General features: G+C 40.2%; 1 protein-coding gene and 1 long non-coding RNA gene across 10 annotated transcripts in view; one reads left to right on the forward strand and one right to left on the reverse strand.

Moving 5' to 3' along the window:
- LOC309631585 overlaps positions 1–24,679 on the forward strand; it is a 481,022-nt gene that overhangs the window by 398,982 nt on the left and 57,361 nt on the right. The gene's annotated exons all lie outside the window — the stretch shown is intronic.
- Positions 1–24,679, reverse strand: part of DGKI (diacylglycerol kinase iota) — a 477,321-nt gene that overhangs the window by 64,480 nt on the left and 388,162 nt on the right. For all 9 annotated transcript variants that reach the window (XM_082398061.1, XM_082398060.1, XM_082398058.1 and 6 more), the window contains 4 exons: positions 19,672–19,741; positions 16,977–17,017; positions 15,984–16,111; positions 13,801–13,923 (listed from right to left, as the gene is read on the reverse strand). In XM_082398061.1, the coding sequence (XP_082254187.1) occupies positions 13,801–13,923; positions 15,984–16,111; positions 16,977–17,017; positions 19,672–19,741 (362 nt within the window). The remainder of the gene's footprint in view (positions 1–13,800; positions 13,924–15,983; positions 16,112–16,976; positions 17,018–19,671; positions 19,742–24,679) is intronic.

Here is a 24,679-nt window from a genome sequence, read left to right on the forward strand (position 1 = left end):
AATGAATGTTAATCTCATTCCCCAGTGTCCCCAACACATATACCCTCCACTGAGATTTTCTAAACCACCTCCTGGTGGGGAGCTGGCAACCAAAGGGGCCACCACATAGAGGTGAGCTTGGAATAAAAATATAGGACAGGTGTAAGAGGCACCTGAATAGGCACAAAAGCAGAGATTCATATTCTGAAAATACTTAGCCACAGATTATTTCTATAAGACTGTGGATGGGGAGGGAGCTCTGAGATATTCATACCAACCCACAGGCCTGGCTGGAGGAGCCAAGGCCCTTCATTTCCTGGTTAGCATCATGCAATTAAAAGAGAAAACACAGGAGGAATGGCAGGGTGGTCTAGAAGCTGTGCTACCTCTAGACTCCGCCCGGCACACTGCAGATAAAGCATCCTCGGCTGCGAAGTCCTCGTGAACAAGGCAGTCCATGACCGCACACTGAAAGCAACTCTCGCTACATATATTTCACCAATTTTCCTTGTCATGCCTAACATCCCTCTTTACCCTCTAGTTTTTCGGATGAGGACCACAGCATAAACACTACTTTCTATAAGCACAGGGGAGATCATCCAACCTACTCAGGAAGAGAAAGAGAAGCATCTGGTTTCTAGCTTTATATCAACTCTGAATGTTGTTTCCCTCTCTCCTTTGTCATTCTACTTTCATTTCTTCTTCCCTCTCCTGACCACAGCCCTGACAGTTCCCTGGGCTTATCTCATCCACCTTTCTTACACTTTGGTGAAAGCCAGTATCTCTGTACACACAGCCTCCCATCACGTGCCAATGGGCACCTGCTCCTACTGAAGAACATCAAGAACATTCAGGCCTGGGCAAAGTTCCCCAGGTTGGACTCTGCTTCCTGCCTGGACCATTATTTCTAGTTGTCTGTTAACAAACTCTTGAGTAATGTCTCAAGTGGAAACTGATTTCCCAGCTGGACATCTCTTCCAGGCACATTTCAAGGGTCCACACACCACTGCTGAAGAAACACCATCTTTGTTTTGCTTCTGTTTTACCTTGAACTGATGAAGCTACAGAAATTCAATTTATTTCCTGAAACTGTTGATGGACAAAGAACTTTCATTTAAGTCAAGCCAGCCAAGGGATGATTTAATATGGTCTCAAAGCATGGCTGTAGGTAATCATCTCTGGGCAACTGCCTTCTCCCTTGAGCTTCCCTCAAGGATATGCATTGCCTAAGGACTGCTATGCCCAACCTATGACATCATTTTGAGGGCTTGAGGGAGCAACAGTGAGATCACAGATCTAGCTGACATCTTCACCACCATCACTCCAGGCCCTAAGCATCTCTAACTAGATAAAATAGAACCAGAAATCCCTTAGCACTGAGAACCTCCATCAACTATACAATCCTCTCTGTTTGCTTTTCCTCCCTCTAATTATGAATATTGCTATTAAGACAATGAACAAAGCACATACAGTAAGAGAGCAGGCAAGAATGAGAGCAAAAGAGATGAAAGGTACAGCAACCACACAAAGTGGCATTGAAATGAGAGAAAGACAAACACATTCTCTATTCAAGTGGTCACAAACCCATTCAGGGATTGCCAAACAGCCTCAAAGGTAACATTCACCACCAACAGAAGGGAGGGTTGTGGAAAGAGGAAGGAGAGAGAGATGGGCATTTGTGTGGAGGTGGGGAAATAAGTTCCAGAACTCAAATAATAGAGCCTGCTTGGGGAGTTCTTCATTTGATGTAAATTTCCTTTAATTCTGTTCATGCTCATAATTTCCTATTAAGACTCTCCTATCCAAATATACACCCGATGATCCCAACGTGAGCTGTACTTGAAATATCCTTTTTAATAAGTTCCTGTGTTTAGTTATATTTGGTGTTTTGCAGACAGCACTGTTTTACCACTAGCCTGTATGATTCAATTTCTTCTATACACCCTCCTTAATCAGTCTGCAGAGTGAGGAAGAAACTCCTAACGCCCTTTGAGCTTGAAATGTTACTGCCACCTACTGTTCATCCCTAAGAACTGCAACGAAATGAGGGGAAGGAGTTTCTTTGAAATGCATGGTTAGAGATGAGGAGAAACGGACAAAAGTGGGCGTTGGCTACAAGAAGAAAGAGATTTTTTAAAAAGAGAGATGACCTGGAAGAACCTAATACAGACCAAGTTCATTAAACATGAAAAACTGGCCATCACACTTTTTATTATGTAAAATATGAACACTCCTGCGAAATATGTTAACGTTTTGAAGATGTAAAAACCACAAAAAAATGGTGCATCAGACATTGTACAATCATGCAGAAAAGAAACAGATGTGATAGTTCATATTACAAATCGGTCTTTGCAATATAGTTGCCTGCCTAATTTCTAAAAAGGGATTAAAGGAATAGAAAAGGCACGTTATTCTAAAATCTGATCAAGGAAGATATACCTGCAGAGACCCGGTGGGGAGTATCAGCAGGGAATATCTTTTAGAAAGAGCTGCCGGCTTTAGGCTAATGACTCTGGGAGCCCTGGCCAACAACTGCCGTTGAGACACAATCCATCTGGAGTTTTGTAAGTGTGGACTTTTTTTTTTAAGCATAAATTGAAACAGGAAGCTCTAAATTGTGAGGGCAAATCACATGAGTGCTACGTTCGGTTTTAACACAAGAAACTTATACAAAAGACCATCTCACATATCACATGATTCAGGATAGGCAATATCTACCTTGTGGAGCCAAGGCAATTGAGCAAGGGCTTACCCACAGCTAATTATTTTTATGAAATGCAATACGGATTTCTGAATCCAGCATTGGAAAATGGAAGAAAAAACAGGCGGATGTGGGAGCTGCTTTGGCACTTCTCCTGAAGATAACTATAATATATTCCAGAAGTTTTCCTATCAAAATCTCCTCCCACCTAACCCACTTCTCAGAAGAGGGAATTCATGTTCAAAACACCGGCATGGGAAACAAAATCTAAAAAAAAAGTCTCTCTCTCTGCCCAACTCTTCTGTGTCCAAGGAAGGTGCAGTTTCTAAGTGATATATTATAAACAACCCAAAACAGGAAAGGAGCTCCAAGAGAAAACGATAAATTGATGAAAATAAATCATGGTACAAGAAGTGAAAACGGGCTCCACACACTCTTTGAGAACAACTCAGTTAATCCAATGTTTGAATATTAAGCACTCCTACATGCTTAACTATAACCTGTGGCGGGTACTGAACTTAGAACATTCCCACTTAGAAATCGCCCACTTTCAAGGAGATTCCAAGGGGGCTATTGGGTGAGGCTACCATTAAAGAGAGCACTGGAGAAAGTCGTAAAGTAATGTCTGTTGCTGTAGTTGCTCTTATGCTTGGTGATCAGCTCAAGAGCCAGAAAAGTTAGGAAAAGGGAAAACGTGGTCCCCATTTCCTTGAATTCCAAGTAAGTAGCTTGTCTACATTGTAGAGCTATTCCTTACCCTGGTCTCTTCGGGGTTGTGGGTTCAGAGGTCCCCAGAGGTTTCTGAGAGAAGTTCCACACTCTGTACAACCTCCCATTTCCAAGAGCGATGAATGCACCCCCTTCACATCCCTCACCCGCTCCTGAGCACACCAGGCGATAACTGGTCAGTATCCCTCCAACCTGAGACTCACAGGCAAATACTTTTGGAAGGATTTCAAAATTATCCTTCACCCTTTAAATCAATTTAATCAAATGATTCACACTGAGGCCGACACACTGAGAAAACAAGAGGTTTGGTGGGAGTTTGAGAAAGAAGCAAAAGGATGGATGGGTTATTTTGGAGGTGAGTGGTTAGAGAGGCTGTCAGGAGACAGCTGAAACCTTGAAACAGACCTCCGAACATTACATGCACTGGGCTCTGAGGAAGTGGGGCGAATGGGATGAGGAACAGAGGGGCAGGACACAGAGGCTCACTTGCTCTCCCCAGCGCTGTCTCACTGGCGTTCCCTCTCTGCAGAGGTAGGGAGGTGGGAAAGAGGGAGCCAGGAGTGAGCTGATTTCTCAGCGACCTTCCGAGGAGATGAGGGCAGCCTTTGAAGGGTTAGTCCCAGGACCAGCGTTGGAGAGAGGACTGACATGCAGAAATATTTCATGTCACAGGTAGATGTACCAAAGTCATATTTAGGAGAAACTACAGCCTCTTCTCTGATTGTTAGAGCGAGAAGCAAATATTTAGCTCAGATCCTGACAGGCACCCTTATAAAGTGGCAATCTGTGGGAAAGAGAAGTTGCCTCCCACCTTCCTTTCCATTGCCGAAACCTGCCATGGAAGCCCAGTGATGGGGCACGTGTCGAGGACCATGGTCCACAGGGTGGGATCCTCTAAAAGTGACATGACAGGAAACTTAACTTTGCCTATTTGCCCCCTTTTGGAAAGGAAGGAAAATCATTGTTGGAGCCCTCAGAAACTGTGGGCACTTTCCTGATGGCAGGGACATTTGCCAGCATTCCCAGGGGATGGTTCTTATCACTCTTGACTAAATTTTAATCCTGTTGCTTAAAAATACTGGGCCCTCAAGGAGAGACGTGGCATCATTTTGTAGAACTAACATTCCCTGCATCTATGCCAACTTTTTCTAGCTTGAATCCCGTCCAACATACCCTACATCCCTATTTTTCAAACTGATGAGATTTCAGTGTCAAGTCCTCAAGGAAGATCCAGCCACTGTTTCAAGGAAGAGAGGACCGACCACACAAAAATGGACTGTGCTGTGACCCTGCACCAGCACAGGGCTGCTCCCAGGGGACACAAGACAGAGGAATGAGAGGGGGTCTCTTGTGTGTCCAAGCCCCCATTTGCAGCACAGCCACTGAAAACAAAACAAAAAAATTCCCGTTCCTATACTGGCATAACAATACTCACTCTAACTTCCCCAGTGCAGAGGGAGATGGAGTTATTTTCCCCATTTTAGAATGGTGCTTAAGTGATTTTGTCACAAAAGACTCTTGTTACTTCTGACCTGCTTTCCTTAATGCCCTAAGGCAGAGCGTGTTGTTGGAAGGAAATAGAAATCTCTTCTGTTTTGTTTTTAAAGAAGACTCAATAATTCCCTAAGAGGCCCTTCCAACTGCTCTCTACCTACTAGGAAACTCAAGAAAAGTGCTTTTCTACACAAATTGCCCCCATACTTCCTAACGCTCTGGCTTTGCCTTGTCTCCTTTAGCTGGAAATCTGAGAATTCTGTTCCATCCATAAAATTTTGATGGTTTATGGTTCCCCACATACCAAGTTTCTTCCCCTCCATCCAAAGAACATCCAAAACCTCTTCAAGAACTAAACTTCACTAACACAACCAAAATAATCCAGAGATACATGGGAGACACGCTAACATCTCACTGCATAGGCTTCTAGAAACAATTTTTCCTCCCCCCCTTCCCATCCCTCCAACACTGTGCACATCAACAGGGCACCTACAACCGCTAATACCCACCAGAGTTACCTTTTACTTGCTCGCTTGTAAAATAGCAAGGGTTCCCTGAGTCAGGGATTCAGTGCATCTTTATTGTTTTAATATGTTAATTCCCTGGATCAAATTGAGGAGCAGTTATAGAAAGAACAGAGCAAAATTTCTTATTAATTATTTTGCCCACGTAAAGGGACATCGTATCATTATGTGCTTGGCTAGAGAGGACAATGGCAGGAGGTAAGTTAGGGAAAAAAGAAGAAGAAAGGAAGATACACGTCAGCTAAACGGCAGTTTTTCCAGCTTGAGTGATTAGCCAGGGAGAGCAAGATTTAGACCAGTCATGCAAGGGACTATCTCTATCCTGAGTGCACTGATTTCATCTCTAAGATATATTCCAGCAAAACCTGTTTCCCACTAAGAGGATTAATTTTCTCCGTCTTATCTGATTGTGATGCTCGAAGGATATTTCCACAACCAAAATCACGGCCCAATAGTTTGTCTTCCTGTTGAGAACCTGGAGCTTCGACAATAAGCGCAATTAACCTTTTTTTTTTTTTAGAGTCAGGCCATCACCTAACGTTCCAAGAAGAAACTGGGCAAAGGAAATAGCTGGAGACAAGAGAGGCATGAAGCTATTACTCCTATGTTCAGTCCAGAACTTCTGAGTTTTGGGAAGAGGTGAATTTCAGGGCTATCTTCTTGATAGGATGGTTCAGAATTATAGACTACACTAAAAAAGGTCAATTTTTCAGTTTAAAGTATTGTTAGGTGTTTTGGATATCCCTAAATAACTTGCCAGGTTGTACAAACATCCTTAAATACACATTAGGTAGAGTGATGTTCAACTGTCATGGAGTACTGAATTAGTTGAGAGGTATTTCTGGTGATATAATGATGAAAAGCAGATACCTGTTCATGGGCAAAAGTTGAAGAAAATAAGCATAGAGCCCTTAAAAAGCCTCTTTTCTTCTTAGTGGCTTGCGTTTTCATTAATTCTTTAAATATTCATCCTTTTCATATAAAAATAAAAAAGTGAAATCTGGAGGAAGCAGCAAATTCTCTTTCCTCTTGTTTCCAGAACACTCTATGCATATATCCATTATAGCACTTATCAGAGGGACCTATAATAATTGGTTTATTATTTCCCCTCTGAATATAAGTTCTTCAAAGACAATAATTTCTCATTTAGTTTTACATCGTCAATGCCTAGGTATATGTATTGCTTCTACCTAGAAGGTGCGGAATACGTATTTTCTCAATAAATTAATGACTAACTGAATGCCTCAACCCACTTCTTAGATTCCAGTGAAGTCATAAATCAGACCAGATACATTATAGTTCAATATTTTATAACTCTGTCTCTTGTTAGAGAGAGAAATGCTCCACCGATCATAAAAATCCATCAACCCTGCTTAAGCTAAGCAGGTAACAGATACCTGAGTACACAGATGTCTGGAGTGAATGTCTGTGGTTCCCTACACTGTCTCCCCAGTGTCTTAATCCAGTGGCAAGATCTTTTACTTATATCTGTGTGACCTTCACCTTAGCTCTTCTAGGCTCAGGACTTGGAGATACTAAGAACATGTGCGTTTTTTCCTTTTCTTTTTCTTTTGGGGGTTTTGCACAAACCACAAAACATAATAACTAGAAAAGATTATTTTTATTCATAAACTAAACAATACCTTCCAGTCCCTTTACCTGTTTTCCCTTAACCCAGAGGTTCAGAGGTAAGTTCAGAGGTAAGTCTGTCCTTTCCTCAAAGAGGACTTGGAAAGAATATACTAGAGTTTTTACTCAGTGCCTATTTTTTTTTTTTTTTTTTATCTCATAGATCATAAAGTTGGGAAAAGTCTTCCTTTGGAATCAGATTCTGTCTGCTAAAATTTTACTTAATTACTTCCTTATGAATCTCCTGCCCAAATGAAATATAGTCTTGTTATGAATTGTGGTGGTTCAATTAATGATGAGAGCAAATGTGTTTCCAGAAACATGTTATTTTAGTAGCACTTTCTTAGACACTGTAAACACATTTTTTAACTTAAAGACAAATTCCTTATGGTCCTAGCAGTAACAGTGTGAGTCAACTACTTCTCTCCAATTTATTTCAAAATTCTTTCTTAAAGATTGTTTTTGGGGCTTCCCTGGTGGCGCAGTGGTTAAGAATCCGCCTGCCAAGGCAGGGGACACGGGTTCAAGGCCTGGTCCGGGGAGATCCCACATGCCGCAGAGCATCTAAGCCCGTGAGCCACAACTACTGAGCCTGCGCTCCACAGCCTACGAGACACAACTACTGAGCTTGCATGCCACAACTACTGAAGCCCGTGCACCTAGAGCCCGTCCTCTGCAACAAGAGAAGCCACTGCAATGAGAAGCCCCTGCACCGCAACGAAGAGTAGCTCCCACTCACCGCAACTAGAGAAAGCCCGCGCGCAGCAACAAAGACCCAACGCAGTCAAAAATAAATAAATAAAATAAATAAATTTATTTTTTAAAAATATTGTTTTTATTGTGTTCATAGGATTTGAAGATCCTATATGTGTTGTATATCCTTCTTTGGAATTGTAGTCTCCCCTAGAGGACCTGTGTATAAGTAGACAATACACACATACACACACAGACATGGAATATCTACATATATTAGAATCAGGCCATCACCTAAAGTTCCAAAAAAGAAACTGGGTAAAGGAAATAGCTGAAGACAAGAGAAGAATGAAGCTATTACAGATACATACATTTTATATATATATATATATATATATATATATATATATATATATATATATATATATTATACATATGTCTGTATGTATGTATCCATGAGTTCCAAATCCTGAGTCAACCAATCGCGGATCACGCACTAAGTTTATGATCCACAGTTGGTTGAATTTGCAGATGTGGATCTGCAAATACAGAGGTCTGACTATGGGACTCGAGCATCCATGATTTTGGTCCTGGAACCGATTCCCCACAGATATCAAGGGACGACTCTATAAATCTTTCTTTAAAAATTGTAATGTATCTAAATGGAATTTTAATAAATGTAACCAGTGCCAGTAATAACAGAAATCTACTTCATTCTGTTTGTTCATTCTGTCTGCTCTCCCTGAAGTAGAAGGGAGGCTGATGAATCTTAGAAGCTAAAGTTAAAACTATGAGAAAACCCTGAGGAGCCCTGCTCCCCTCCCTGGGGGGCTAAGGGGGAGGTTGGGTCAGTCAGAGTTCAGAGGGGAAAGGTCTCTTGAGCAGATGCTGACTGTGTGCCATGGAGGAAGAATGAGCTGGGAAAGCACTGGAGTTGCACTCCTTTCTATCTCCTGTATTTTAAAATTAACCTTCTCAGAATTTTGTCTCTTATTTACCTTTCGAAAGAACCAATTTTTAAAAATTTTATTCTTGGTTAATCATTTATTTTGTCTGTTTTATTCCCCTTGTCATTGATTTCTATCTTTATTATTTCTCTTCACTCTTGTTTCTTTGTTCTCTACTCTGAGTCTTTTTCCAGTTTATCAAATTGAATGCTTTATTTGTATGGAATCATTTTTCTCTTGATAAATGATTTAGAGTCATAAATCATTCTGTGAATACCACTTCTGTCATTTCCTGCAAATTCTGATAAACAGTATTTTCAGTTCTAAGAATTTAAAATTTCCCTTTTGATTTTTTTATAGAATTACTTAGCCTGGTGAACAAGATGTTAAAATTGAACTTTTACTATCTCCAAGTTGACTGGGGCTTTAAGGCTGAAAGCAATAGATGCCAGTTGTACCTAGAATATTACAATAATTCTTCAGGTCCCTTCACATACTGATTCTTAAATATTCCTAATGGGAAAGTAAATTGTGCAATATGGACCAAAGTTGAAACTATATAGGGACTTCCCTGGTGGTCTGGTGGTAAAGAATCCACCTTCTTGGGACTTCCCGTTGGCAGTGGTTAAGAATCCACCTGCCAATGCAGGGGACACGGGTTCGAGCCCTGGTTCAGGAAGATCCCACATGCCCCAGAGCAACTAAGCCCGTGTGCCACAACTACTGAGCCTGCACTCTAGAGCCTACGAGACACAACTACTGAGCCCTCGCGCCACAACTACTGAAGCCCGCACGCCTAGAGCCCATGTTCCGCAACAAGAGAAGCCACCACAATGAGAAGCCCACACACTGAAACGAAGAGTAGCCCCCGCTCGCCACAACTAGAGAAAGCCCGCACGCAGCAACGAAGACCCAACGCAGCCAAACATAAATAAATAAATAAATTTATTAAAAAAAAAAAAAAAGACTCCACCTTCCAATGCAGAGGACATAGGTTGGATCCCTGGTTGGGGAACTAAGATCCCACACGCCGCAGGGCAACTAAGCCCGCACCACAACCACTGAGCTCGTGTGCCTCAACTAGAGCCCACGTGCCACAAAACTACAAGGCACACGCGCTCTGGAACCCGCGCACCACAACTACAGAGAGAGAAAACCCACATGCCACAACTAGAGGGAAGCCCACGCACCTCAATGAAGAACCCGGGCACAGCAACAAAAAAAGATCCCCCGTGCCTCAACGAAGATCCTGCAGCCGCAACTAAGACCCGATGCAGCCAAAAATAAATAAATAAATAAAAAATTTTTTTAAATGTTGAAACTGTATATACACCCTATGACACAGGTGGACACACGCAGACTGTTCACTGTATTTTTAAATAATAAAATATTAGAAATCAATATCTAAATGGAGGAATAAGTTATGACATATTTGTATAACACAATATCCTATACCAAATTAAATGACTTAAAATCTACATATATCAATGTAACCGAGGAGGACACTATGAGGCCGTCCCAGGACAGACCCCTCTCCCATATCTTCTGCTGTAGCTCCTCTCTGAAGTCAGACCCCTCTCCCATATCTTCTGCTGTAGCTCCTCTCTGAAGTACCTAGATGATAGTACCTGATGCATATTTCCAGACTTTTTCAGATGTTCAAACCACCACCAAATGGAAGAAATTAACTACTTGATGATCATGAGCAAGTAGCCCCACAGACTTTCTGGTGCCTAAGAATTGATCACCATCAACCAATCAGAGAATTGTGCACAAGCTGATCACATACCCTGAGACCCCCTCTCCCCTACCTTGCCTTTAAAAATGCTTTGCTGAAACCCTTCGGGGAGTTTGGGGTCTTTTGGGCATAAGCCACCAAATCTCCTTGCTTGGCCCTGCAATAAACTTTTCTCTGCTCCAAACTCTGATGTTTCAGTTGTTTGGCCTTACAGTGCATTGGGCACACAAACTTGCATTCCGTAACATCGATATGAATGAATTTTAAACATTTGATGTTGCATGAAGTGGCAAGTTCTAAAAGTGTATGCACTGTTCAATACAGGTGATGAAAAGTAAAAAGATAACACAAAACAAAAAACCCATAAAACAATATATATTTTTATGCTACTGTATGTTGCTATGGATAGAAAGACTTAATGCAAGTAATAACATAAAACAATAAGATGATATTTCAGTGTTGTTGGCACGTTAGTATTTTTCATATAATGTTTGAGCTTATTTAGATTGGGGCATATTTAACACCTATTTAATAATGTTTAAATAAAAGCCTATCTTCATTTTTTGTTTCAATCTTTTTTTTTTTTTTTTTTTTTTTTATTTTTGGCTGTGTTGGGTCTTCGTTTCTGTGCGAGGGCTTTCTCTAGTTGTGGCAAGCGGGGGCCACTCTTCATCGCGGTGCGCGGGCCTCTCGCTATCGCGGCCTCTCTTGTTGCGGAGCACAGGCTCCAGACGCGCAGGCTCAGTAGTTGTGGCTCACGGGCCCAGCTGCTCCGCGGCATGTGGGATCTTCCCAGACCAGGGCTCGAACCCGTGTCCCCTGCATTGGCAGGCAGATTCTCAACCACTGCGCCACCAGGGAAGCCCCAATCTCTTTTTTTTAAAGAAAAAAAATGCTTTCAATTAGTTCTCAACCATATTTACTTGTGGGTAAATTTGCAGCTGTACATATTTAATGTGCATATGTAGTCTTCCCATATTGTAGAATTTTTCACCTTACAAATGCTTATAAAGACAGATATCAAAGTAAATCTTTCTTGGGCCCTGGGACTCTGGGCACCCTGCCTTTTCACTGGCCCTTCGGGAAAACAGTGCAGTATGGTAGGGTCAGAAGTCAAGCAGACCTCACTCAAACCACAGTTCCCACACTTGTTATCTTGGGTGACCTAAGATGAATATTTTAAACTCTATGAGCTTCAGTTTTAAACAATGTGAGATTTAAAAGTTGTTGAAAGAATTAAGGATAATTTAATCATAGTGCAAAGCACGTAGCAAGTATCAATACTAGCTATTACTGACCTTATTATACATTACATATCTGTATAAAATATACATAATTCCATTGTTCTATAACTGCAATTATACTTATGTGTATCAAAGATGCTCTCTGAAGTAAATAAAGAAATGTTCTTCCTAAGAAATTAATGAACACACATACACAAAAATATTCAGAATTAATAGACAAATTGGGTAAGGTAAAGTATGTAAATGATTTAAAGCAACCATTTTATTTTGTTCGTACATTCTGTGAGTCAAAGGTTCAAACAGAGCCCAGTGGGGACAACTTGTCTCTGTTACACAATATCTGGAGGTTCAGCTGGAAAGACTCAAAGCTAGAAGTGAATGTTTGTTTTCTAAGTTACTTGACAGAAAAATGTTTTAAAAAGGAGTCAGCTGCTCTAGTGCATTTAAGGCATAAGGTAGTATAAATATCCAGGAAAACTAGTATCTGCCAATTGAAGATTAATAAAATATGAAGAGAAATTCCTAAAAGGATAATATAACCCGAATAAAAAATAAGAGTTGATTCTGATAAAGGGTTTTAAGAACTTGACTATTATATAAAATGGTACATTTATTTGTGATTCTTGGAAAGAATATTTACTGTCTTAGAAACAATCTCACATATCATGATATATATATTAACATACTATACACAGAAAAATCAGGGCATAGGAAACTAGATTGAGCTCAGGTGCCTGAGCTTTTGTTTCCACTTTTGGAAACAGCCTGTATATAAGAATAACTGAAACACTCATCTGGTTTGTCTAGTCTTAATTTCTATTTCTATGGCTAATTAAAACCCTAATTTTCAAAAAAATCTGCCCGAAGCTGGATGGTCACTTTTTTAGCTGTCAGTGGGTGGCTGACTCAGCCTCGTTCACAAGCCTCAATTCCATATACAAAAGAAATGAAAAAAAATGCCCTGAATTGTAAGCAATCGAATGGCCATCAGAAACTAACAACACGGTTTAATTAAAAAGGAAAATCCATAGTAATTCATTTTTTCCTTTCCACTCTTCACACAACAGAATAAGAGTTAGTACAGAGAAGCAATTAAAATGAAATCACCTTTTGCCCTTGGGGTGTCTCAGTAGAACCTTTACCACCAAAATAATTAGCTTCAGATTTCTCATTTTCCTCCCCTTTGTCACACGGAAATTGCTTCCGGTCTTAGAAACAATGCATTGCCCTGCCTCTTCGGTTAACCCTAGGCTTCTAAGAATCTCAATCATCTTGTTATTTTGTAAAAATGGTTAAGACTGCATAGTTACAAGGCCACTGTCCCTATTTGATTAGGACCTCGAATCGGACTGGAAACCAGCCTGATCTCACGAATTACAGTGAACTTATACAACCTCTGAGATGGGGTGACTGGATTGGAGGCAAACAATGGGTGCAAATGACTGTGTCCATGACCACAGGGTGCACCTTGAACCTGCTCCTGCAAGGAGGGGTGACAGAAGGGAGGATTCTCGGGACACGAGTGTACCAACACTGTTGCAAAACTCAGCACCCATCCCTCAGATGAAAGCACACCCACTCTCCTGACCTTTGAACAAATGCTGCATCATTTACCCAGAGAGACTACAACACAGTGTGCGCGGCACTGCACCTCAGCCATCAAGACCACCTGGCAATATTACACATCACAGCCAGAGGCTCACAGAACTGGAGACTCATGAAACTGACCTGTCACAGCACATCAAAATTTTCACACAAATAAAACACTCTACGTCACTTCCAAACTACTCATGTCACTCTCATGCATGTCCTCACAATACGGCAAACACAGGGGCATCTGGTAAACACTGGGTTCCAGTAAAGCAAACCCTGGTGAGGTTCAAAGTAGTTGTAGGTCCATATGCAAGGTCTCACTGAGGCTCGGGAACAAGAGAAATGGAAAGCGAGGCTCCCCTGGGAGCTTCGGGGTGGGTAAAAGGGAGCAAGGTGAACAAGGTGACACAATCAGGAGACAGCTGGAGCACCACTGAGAAGAGAACCCTTCCCATCGGCTAGGACCCCACAGAACCCTCTCCCAGCAACCCCAGGGGTACACAGGACAAGAGACAGAAAGAGCTCTTACTGTAGCACTCGGGAGTGGCTGAAATCTTTCAGATCTGAGTCTTCGTAAAATGGAGTTATCATTCCCAGCCCGCTGTCACTCAGCATGCGTTTCCGGAGGGCAGGATTCCACCAGTCTGTCATTCTGGGAGGGAGAAGGGCACCAGACATTCAAGGTCAGCCACAGGGCTTAGTCTGCTCTTTCTCAGGATGATTCTTGTCTCCAAATGTGAGGAGGGAAATTAATCTTTATTGGGTATTTACGAGGTATTTCACCCTTATTAGTCTGTTTAATTTTCTCAGCCATCAGGAACTCTTTGTATGCTGCTGCCCTCTTTATAGATGAGAAAACTGAATTTCAAGATTAAGTAATTTTAAATATGACACAGATAAGAAGCAATGGTGCCTGATGTAGAAAGACAGGTTAGAAAATAACAAAGCCTGGATTTGCTCTTTCACAGCTTTCCACTTCTCAGTTTATTTCCAGAGGGGGCAATGGAAAAGAAATAAGAAAGGAATGGATTCAAGTTCTTGTGGATTTGCAGGCTACTTTATCTCTGGAGCTAGAGCTGATAGAGAATGACTGAGAGGGCAAAGCCCAGGGCGAGCTTGGCAAAATGGGCTCACCCTTCATCAGATCAAACACTACGTCCCCGATCAGGTGGGGTGGGAGGACACCTAGACTGCAGCACCTACCGCTTCTACAGCGGGACACAGCATCACACTTGCTTTCCCCACAACTGACAGTCTTGACTTATCGTATGTGGCCTTTCCCACTACCTTCCGGGACCCCCAGGGTTTTTTATCAGGCCATCCTTCGTGACTGTCGGCTTTCCCTTCATGCCAGGACAGCTCCGGTATCACTAACTCTGGCTCCTAAACACAGCTGTATATCTGTTCCAGCCTGCCACTTCTGTCTTCCTTTGACTCCCCACAGACTAAGGACGTACCACTGCTATCAGCTGGCCTGGCAGAGTGGGATATTCAGAAATAGCAGCCATGGTCAAATTAGTGAACAGGGGTGAACAGGCATGAGGGTTACCTCAAGTGAATATGTCTGTTAATATTGTATAAGTATGTGCACACATTTGCATATGCCATTTGAGTGCACGTGTGTGTGCTCTCCGAGGAAATCCTTATTTTAACTCTTTAGTGTCTATGTACCAGTAAACTACAAAAGTTCATTAAACTTCACAAGGGCAAAGGTTTTTGTGTTTTTACTTTTGCACTGTTGTTTCCCAAGTGCTTATAGTAGTACCTGGCACATAAAAAAGCTCTCTAAATAAACATTTCTGAATTTACGAAATAATCTAGAAATGTTCATATGTTTTGGTGGTTCAATGTGGTGGTTAAAACACAAATGGGCTCTAGCATGGAATAAATCTCAATTTTTCCCCTTTATTTTTTGTGCAATACTGGTCAAGTTACAAAAACTCTCTAAACCTCAATTTTGTTATCTATGGATTTAAAATAATAACAGTACCAAATCTGCAGGGTCATTGTGAAATGATGATGATGATTTCAATGACATAATTTTTAACGAGTGTCTATCAAGTGCCACCAACTGCCCTAATTTTACATGTATCAACTCATTTAATTTTAAAACAATTGTATGAGTAGGTATTATCATGTCCGTTTTACAGAAGAGGAAATAAGCATAGAGCACTTAAGATGATTAAGTCACTATGAAGTAATAGTAGGGATATAAGAAAGGCATTTAGCACAGTATGTGACTCATAATTATAAGTGCTTGATATCTACATGTATCAGGCTGCCTTGATATAGGAAAAAAAAGAGAAGGATGAGGAAGAGGAGGAGGAGAGGAAGAAGAGAAAGGATGTGGAGGAAAAAAAATAATTGTCTAACCACCTGTGTCGTTTTTTAATGTGATAATACAGGCATTACAGATGTATATGCACAAACGCAAATACTAGTGTTTTCTAGTTGGGTAGGAAATGCTGGTGTGGTGGGTAAAGAAGGCTCACACATGATACAGATCTGAGTGGAAAGAGTAATTCTACCCAGACATTCATAAGACAGACTTAGAATGGAACCAGCTATACTACACTCTAAGGAAACACAAGAAAACCTGTATTTCAAAATAGTTTGATTTCATTAGAAATGTCAAGTGCAAGGCCAAACCACACACGATGTCACCCTGCGGCCAGCCTCACCACCACACCACCAAAGAAGAAGCCCACTCACCCTGAGGCTTGCTCCACCACCAGATCAGGCATTCCTGGGGGTGTCCCTGCCTGCTGTGACAACACCATATCTGGGTCCAGAATAAAAATCTCATCTTGAGAAATCTCCATCACAAAGTGCAAATGTTCCTAAGGAAGAAAAAGGAGTCTGTCAGATGATGATAAGATGTTCAAACCCATCATCTGAAGAATAACAAAACAAAGCATTCTTGGTCTTGAGGAATAATGAAATTTTATGACATAGCAAATGACCACAGTGTATTTTCAGAGGCCTGACCAGTGGGCATCCCTCCCAGAAACAACATGGTAGCAAGAGGCTGAGGAAGGGGAGAGTTGAATCCTTCTTGGTTTGGGACTCTGACCAGGATACTGTTAGGTATAACCAGAGATGGTCTTGCCTCTTCTTCCCAAATACTATCAAAGAAGTGACACCCTACATGCACCTTGGTCCAGCATGCATGTACGATGACCTGGACTTCCAGGATCCGGTCAAAGCTAAGTGGCATGGCTAACAACTGGTTTTATCAACGGATTCCATTCTGTACCTTCTTTTACAGTGGGAGCACTAGCTATCATTGGGCATAAGCATTTTTTTTTCTCATTACTGAACTCTGGGAAGTGGTGAGTTGAAACCAAGCAACATAGATATACACTTGAGGTCTCAAATTTGCTAATCAGAAATAAAGTTAAAAAGGCATAAAATTTGGCTAGGAAGCAGTAAAAGTAGCAGTGTGAATGAAAATTTGGAGTGCAGGCTGGTGACAACATCTATAAGCCTACTTATCTTCTGGATTCATCTTCAAGGTCAAACCATATCACCTTGAGTCCACAAATCACAAAACACGTGAAGACAAATAACAAGCTCATAGCTGAGACTATGAATACCATTCCAGAATTTGTACACATTTCAGTGTTTTTGTTGAAAAAAAAGTAAAAGATTAGTAGAGTTACTGGGGAATTTTTCACTTTCACAGATAGGCTCAAGAAAACTTACCTGAGATCTGTCTATTCGATAAAAGCGATCAGCAGAAGTAGCTAGGAAAAAAAAAATGTATATGGCATTCAGAGAAGCCTGTGTTCTGGCACCAAATTTACAACCTTCTCACTTACAATGACAATCAAAAACCTTACATCCAGTCATGCTGGACTACTGGCCAGTCCCCAAATCTACTTAGAAAAACTCAGGACTTCACACCTCTGCTGCTGCTATTCCACTACTTAGGAAGCCCTTCCCCATTACACATGTCTACCTAAACCACGTCTTAACCCATAGAAAACAAACTTATGGTTGCCTACCTAAACCACGTCTTAACCCATAGAAAACAAACTTATGGTTGCCTACCTAAACCATGTCTTAACCCATAGAAAACAAACTTATGGTTACCAAAGGGGACAGGGAGGGAGGGATAAATTAGGAGTTTGGGATTAAAATATAAACACTACTATATGTAAAACAGATAACCAACAAGGACCTACTGTGTAGCACAGGGAACTATACTCAATAGCTTGTAATAACGTATAATGGAAAAGAATTTGAAAAAGAAACTATACACATAGGGTTGGCCCAAGAAGTTCATTCGGTTAATGAATACGTTGTTCAATAAAGTTCTTGGTGAAAATGAAAAATGTGTCTTATTTTACTGAAAACCGAACGAACTTTTTGGCCAGCCCAATATATGTATCTGAATCACTTTGCTGTACACCTGAAACTTAACACAACGTTGTAAATCAACTATATTTCAATAAAATGTTTTTAATAATACATCATGTTTTAAGGACCAACTCAAATGCCACCTCTTCTGTGAAACCTTCCTCAGCCCCATCCTCCTTGCCCCAGGTAGAATTTGTTGCTCCTACCTCTATATGCACATTTGCATTTTGCGCATGGTTTATAAAAACTATCTTCACAGAGAACTCTGAGACTAAGATATCTGCCTCTTTAAAGATCTGTGTTTCATTTCTTCTTTTATGTCTCAAGATATCAGCACAGAACCCTCAACAGAGCTGGTACTCAGTATGTATTTATCAAGTAAATAAAGCTAGGAAAAACAAAAAAAAACTGTCGGTAGTCTGACTTCCTGAGGAAGTGATTCTCATTTTGGAAAAGAGTTTGAAGATGCAGAGCTTGGGACCACATCTGGTATTAAAGGCATCATTTCACTTTAAAACTGAGTCCCTAAGCCATGTCTGAAGAAAGCTAAAACAGAAAAAAAAAAAATTATTTAAGCATCCCTATAAGGAACTTGCCTGCATCTGTAGTTTGAGGGGAAAAAAACAAAAAACAAAAACTTAATGACAAACTTTGGGCTGCTAGAAATTAATCTGATTATTCTCAATATTCAAAAGAATTATGTTCCTCCTCATTTAAATCTATCTAACAGAGTCCAATATTATAAACAGATTTTCTACAAAATACATAGTACTAGAGGGAAAAACTCAAAATGCAAATAATCATTCAAAAATCATAGATATTTAATGAATAGCTTCTCTCTAAAGGAAATGAGCTAAGAAATAAGACAATCATGGTTCTTGCCCTCTTACTCAGGCAACAGAGTAAAATTTGCCTGAGAAGGACTTAGTCTACTTTGTTCTTTTAACCATGACTGCAATCACCTGTTAAATGTTTTTAACGAAACTATTTCTAGAGTAAAACTAATATCTAGACCATTAACCACACTTGTAATTTTATCTAAGACTGTATATAAAATAGACTATATAGAATAATTCATATACATTTTTGTAATTTTCTTAAATATAAGTTGTTCCTCCGTGGATTCAGGAAAAACAAATGATTGTGCTTCTCATCACTAGGGAATAAAGGACCTGGAAGAAAAGCAGTGTAGATTATCTTCAGAGGCAGCTGACAAGCCATTAATGAAAACCAATGTCATGATTTACGTGGATTAGATTTGATATAGATACAGGTGCTCATCTTCAAAAAATATTCACACCCTCACACATCCTGTCATTCTCTTATCCACGTTTATATCCTTTCAGATGCACACAAAGCTAAACAAAAGAAAAGTCTACAGTGAAAGCTAATTGTCCACACAGACAAGACAGATACCGGGTAGTAGATACACTGGGAGTATCTAAGCAGGAATGTACTGTAAAATGGGTAATTGGATAGAAAAGTGGGATTAGGCAGCATTTAGGGAGAGAGAGATGGAAAATGGGTTCATTAACCAATCAGAAGATGACCAACCTATTATACATTCAATAATAGCAGAGCAGATGTGAACACAACTGAAAATGCCTACCCTTTCACAAAAATTTATACCTCATCCTGAAATGATGCTTTACTGAAAATAATATGGAAGTTCCATAATATGCAAACGACATACCAATTAGTACCCGTCCTTGTGCTTACGGAATCAATCTACTGGCCTGAAGACAAGCACTCAACACGTTTTTGGAAAAGGGGCGTGAAAGGGAAATATCACCTTGAGCAATTTGATGCTGAGAAGTTCGGCCAGATTAACCAACTTGCTTTGAGGGAGATAACTTCAGGAAAGTGTGTTGCAACATCAGCAAGTTCACGTCGTTTGAGATGCAAATACCAATCACATGGAGCCACGTGAAGGGTTTCTGAATAGTCTTTTGGAAAATTAGAGTCCACTCTATCCATCAATACCTTGCCCTGTGGCTTCCCCAATCCCCACCCCTCCAGGAAACACAGAAACACTCACCATCTAGAAAGCACCACCGTGGGGAGAGTCTCTGAGCTGAGAGCGCCCTGGGGAAGGAGGTTTCGTGGTCCTGGAAAGAGACATACACATTCTGGTGGCTCCATTTGAATGACCTGAGGGGCGTCCCTCACTCCACATTCTGCCCCATCACCTATATCTAAGAGTGAGCGTCCTTTCCTACACAAAGCGCTGGTGAGCGATGGAAGCATACTTTTCACTGGAAGCACACACGGGGACTCTGCTTTGAAATGAATTATTTCACATAACAACTCCCATATAAAGTTTCCAGGAGATTTACAATTATTCCATTAAACATTCATAAATTATACAGCTTGGGACATGCACTTCCTTTGGAGACTCTCTTTCCCTTTATGAAGCTGAGGAACCAGTGGCAGCTGGCTGTCATTTGTATTTCGGTTCTCCACATAGGTATAAAAATGTCCCCTACTAAAAGAATCTCTGCCGTTAATAATTTTTAAAAACATGAAACGCACATTCTAGTTTACAACACATGATTTGGAGCATTCTGGCTCTGGCTCATAGTGAAATTGAGATCACTGACAGAAATGGGACAGATGACGAGGGAGGCCGGGTCTCTGCGGGAAGACACTGGGAGTTTGACCCTTATGAGAGATTTGAGATGTTCAAATAGAAGAAGCATCCTTGGAGTGAGGCTGGGTGTGCACGATCTTGTGGGCACAGAGGGGGACGGGGGAAGGAAATGGGAAGAACACAGAAGAGATAAGAAGAGAGCGAATCAGGGGTTGCACTGATTTCTTTGGAAGTCTAATCTGCCCCACGTGATCCTCAGGCAAAGCTTCTGCTTAAATCAGTGGTTCTCAAAGGTATGAACACTGGACCAGCAGCATCAGCTGGGAGGTTGTTAGAAACACAAATTCCCAGGTGCCACCCCAGATCTACAGAAACCCTGGGGGTGACACGCAGCAATCTTTGAGGTGAGTCTGATGTATGCTAAAGTCTTAGAACCATTGGCCTAAAGTTACGGGGACAAAAAGGTCCATTATTAGAAATCTTGGGTAGATGGAGTTTTTATATGAATGGATTCTGCCAATTAAATAATTAATAGAGGAAAAATTGGTCTTATTCAGGACTGGTACCAAGATTTATATGTAGAGATATAGAAGTGATATAGCTATGGATACAGAGATAAATATATAGTCCTCTTTTTTTGAACCAGCTTTGGGCTAAATGAAATCGTGACATGTACCTATTTATATGAGAATTGTGTTTAACATTTTGAGAATTATATTTTGACACATGTGATATCTTGTTTTTACAGGAACTTAGGGTTCTTAATGTATTTTCATAAAACATCTAAAGCTACTAACATATCTCAGTTTAGTGAGAACTGTAATTATGAATCAAGAAATTTGAAAATGATCTGAAACATTTAGTGGCACCTATGAGGGCTAATAAACAAAGATGTCAAACAGAAACCTGACTTTCTTCTATAAGAGTAAAGGGACATAAACACCAAGGATACTTTCTGAATTTGGATGTCGAATGTGCTACAGAGACCGCCATGAAAAATATCAGAATTTCCCTAGGTAAAAATTGACTCTGAAAGAATACAGAAATGCTTGATTTTTTTATTTTTAAAACCTAAAGATTGATAATGTTATTGCTAGAATATTCAAATTCAAGAATGCTGGCTATTATTTAGTTTAATAAAATGCAGGTTGATATACTGCCTCAGCCACATAACCAGCTTACCACAGGCTGTTAACATAATATTGATATAACTGTATACATTTTCATGTGTGAGTGTCTGTGTATCTGGAGAGTTTTATGTATGTACCTGACTTATTTTGCTTATTTTCTGTTTGTTTATTTACTCTGTACCTTGATGCACAAAGCATTTGATATAACTCAATTTCCTTAAAGGGGTTTTGCTTGAAGAGAATGTTATGTTTGCTCTGTGAAAACATTTTTTAAAGCCGTAGAGCTCTTTAAAACACTTCAAATAGGTTCAACAATTCTTGAACTCCCTGCAATTTCCTGTAAATTTGGTGTGTCTATATGTATGTGTATTTTCCACTGCTTTCCATAGATTATCAAAGTGATCTGAGATCCCCAAAAGGTTAAAAAGCTACTAATTTAAATAATCAAAGTTTATATCAGAGGGGATTCAACAAAATAAGAAGATTCTAATCATTAAAATGCCTTAATGATATCCAGACTTACAAAAATAGGGATGACTATTTCAAAGGTACTGAAATACCTTTAGAGTATCAAACACCTGAAGCTCTCTGAGCGGCTGGCTTTTCTCCTACCATCTACTCCACTATTCTCCCTGAACCTCTTTTCTGGGACCTAAAAGCAAGCCGCAAATGAAGAATTGCAGCTTTGAGAATTTAAGTAAACTCACAGAAGTATCCAGATATTAAGTGGTAGAGTTATAATTCAAATACAGGCCTCTCTTACCACAGAAGCCATAATCTTAAAGCCCAGGTTTATGGCTTCTAGAGGAATTACCATCATCTGGGGTTTTGAAGGATGGATGGGGTTTGTATAGGTCAAGTTTGAGAGAAGTTTTTTTTTTTTTTTAACTCAACTCAAGCAAAAACATGAGGAAAGCAAAAGAAAGGATGACCTTAATGGTTATGAAGACCTTCTTTTGACTCTGGTGTTGAAGAATTTTCCATAGTTTCAGCTTTCGTTAACCGTTAAACTAATCTTCAGTATTTCTTAACACGCAGTTCACTGCCTAGTAACTCAGAATTTTTCCTCCCTCAAATTCGCCAGCCATGTTACTACCTACTCTCCACCCCCATGTACCCATCTGCTTAAGAATCCCCTAGAAATATGGTAATCAATGGGAACAACAGAGACCCAGAGTCCAGAGACAAGGAACTGAGACTACATTCATGTAAAGAAAATTCTGATTATAGAGTTTAGATAGCTTCACTGTATGTGTTACGTGACTGCAATTCGAAACTCTATACAAGTATGGCGAATATTAACAGATGGTTTAGCATGTGATATAGTTACACTTCTGCCACAACTTTATATTCAAATCTGTACAATGATGCTTATTGCAACATTGTTTTTTCAGGCAGAAATTGTATACAATATAAATGTCTATCCACAGAGATAAGGTTAAATCTATATCATGAAACAGAGGAGCAGTTTTAAAAGACTGAGTTAGAGCTTCATGTATGAGCAAGACAATGTCCATGGTATATTACTGTTAAAAATAAATTGTGGTATAATATGTATAGTGAGTGCATAAGAAATGTAAATCCATTTTTATTTTCAAAAACCAACAAAACCCCATATGTGTATGATGTACATCTATGTGTACAACTTTGTATCAATGTGGAGAAAGGTACAAAAGGGTACACACCAGAAAGGTACTGTCATAAGGTCTACTTTGGGTGGGCAGTTAAAAACAAAGCAGAAGTCTAGAATTATGTACAACCGGAAAACTAAGATAAGCCAGGATTATAAAACCTGGCAGACTTCATGACACAAGTAACTAATGAAAGTCAAGAGAAATACCTTGAGAAATGTCTCTAAGAGGCACATGAAAAGATGCTCAACATCGCTAATTATTAGAGAAATGCAAATCAAAACTACAATGAGATATCACCTCACAGCAGTCAGAATGGCCATCATTAAAAAATCTTCAGACAATAAATGCTGGAGAGGGTGTGGAGAAAAGGGAACCCTCCTACACTGTTGGTGAGAATGTAAATTGGTATGGCCACTATGGAGAACAGTATGGAGGTTCCTTAAAAAACTAAAAATAGAGCTACCATATGACCCAGCAATCCCACTCGTGGGCATACATCCAGAGAAAAACATGGTTTGAAAGGGTACATGCACTCCAATGTTCACTACAGCACTGTTTACAATAGCCAAGACATGGAAGCAACCTAAATGTCCATTGAAAGATGAATGGATAAAGAAGATGTGGTATGTATATACAATGGAATATTACTCAGCCATTAAAAAGAATGAAATAATGCCATTTGCAGCAACGTGGATGGACCTGGAGATTATCATACTAAGTGAAGTAAATCAGACAGAGAAAGACAAGTATCATATGATATTGCTTATATGTGGAACCTAAAAAGACATAGTTACAAATGAACCTATTTACAAAACAGAAATAGACTCATAGACTTAGAGAACAAACTTATGGTTACCAGGTGGGAAGGGTGGGGGGAGGGATAGATTGGGAGTTTGGGACTGACATGGGATTGACACACTGCTATATTTAAAATAAAATGCCTTTCCATGAAAAAAAAAAAAGAGAGAAATACCTTGAGGACCTTAATATCAAAGATGAATGTATACTGGGTGGATTAAAAGTAGAGCAGGAATAAAGAGAAGCAGATTGTCAAAAAGGAATTCACAATAACCCAAAGCCAAGATCTGTAAACTTCTTTATACTCTGATGGTACCAACTAATGACAACCGCAGAGGTGATGAGAGTCTTCTGTACTCATGTAACTCCTGCAGCTTGTCTACCTATACCCGTTTCTGCTACTCAAAAAAGAGAATCAGAATACACGTGAGTGGTAGTGATGTTAGTATAGAGGTTAAGAAAAAACTTGCTGTGGTGTTGTCTTAACTCACATTGCTAACGCCTTGTAGGTATTACATCAGGTAACCTGTGTCCTCACAGAGGGCCTGGCACACAGGTAGAGTGGGTGACCCTGGCATTAAGAAATCCTGGATTCAGGGGCAGCAGGAGGGTGACCAGCAACACAGTGCAGACCAGGAGTCAGACTTGAGCAGGAAAAGGGGATATAAGGAAACAGAATAGCCCCTAGCAGGAGGTCAAGGCTGGCCCCAGGATTTCACGGGGCCATGGATCCATAGCCTCATGGACCCACTACGATAGACATGGCAACATCCTTGACAGTGACAGTGAAAAGAATGGTCCGACATATGTTTGCTTTGTGAATGCTGCACATTAAAGTCAATGTACAAAGACAATTTCTGATGGAGCCAGAAAACAATCTCAACAATTTCAACA

The sequence above is a fragment of the Balaenoptera borealis genome (assembly GCF_965194805.1).
Source record: "Balaenoptera borealis genome assembly, chromosome: 7".
NCBI classification, from domain to species: domain Eukaryota; kingdom Metazoa; phylum Chordata; class Mammalia; order Artiodactyla; family Balaenopteridae; genus Balaenoptera; species Balaenoptera borealis.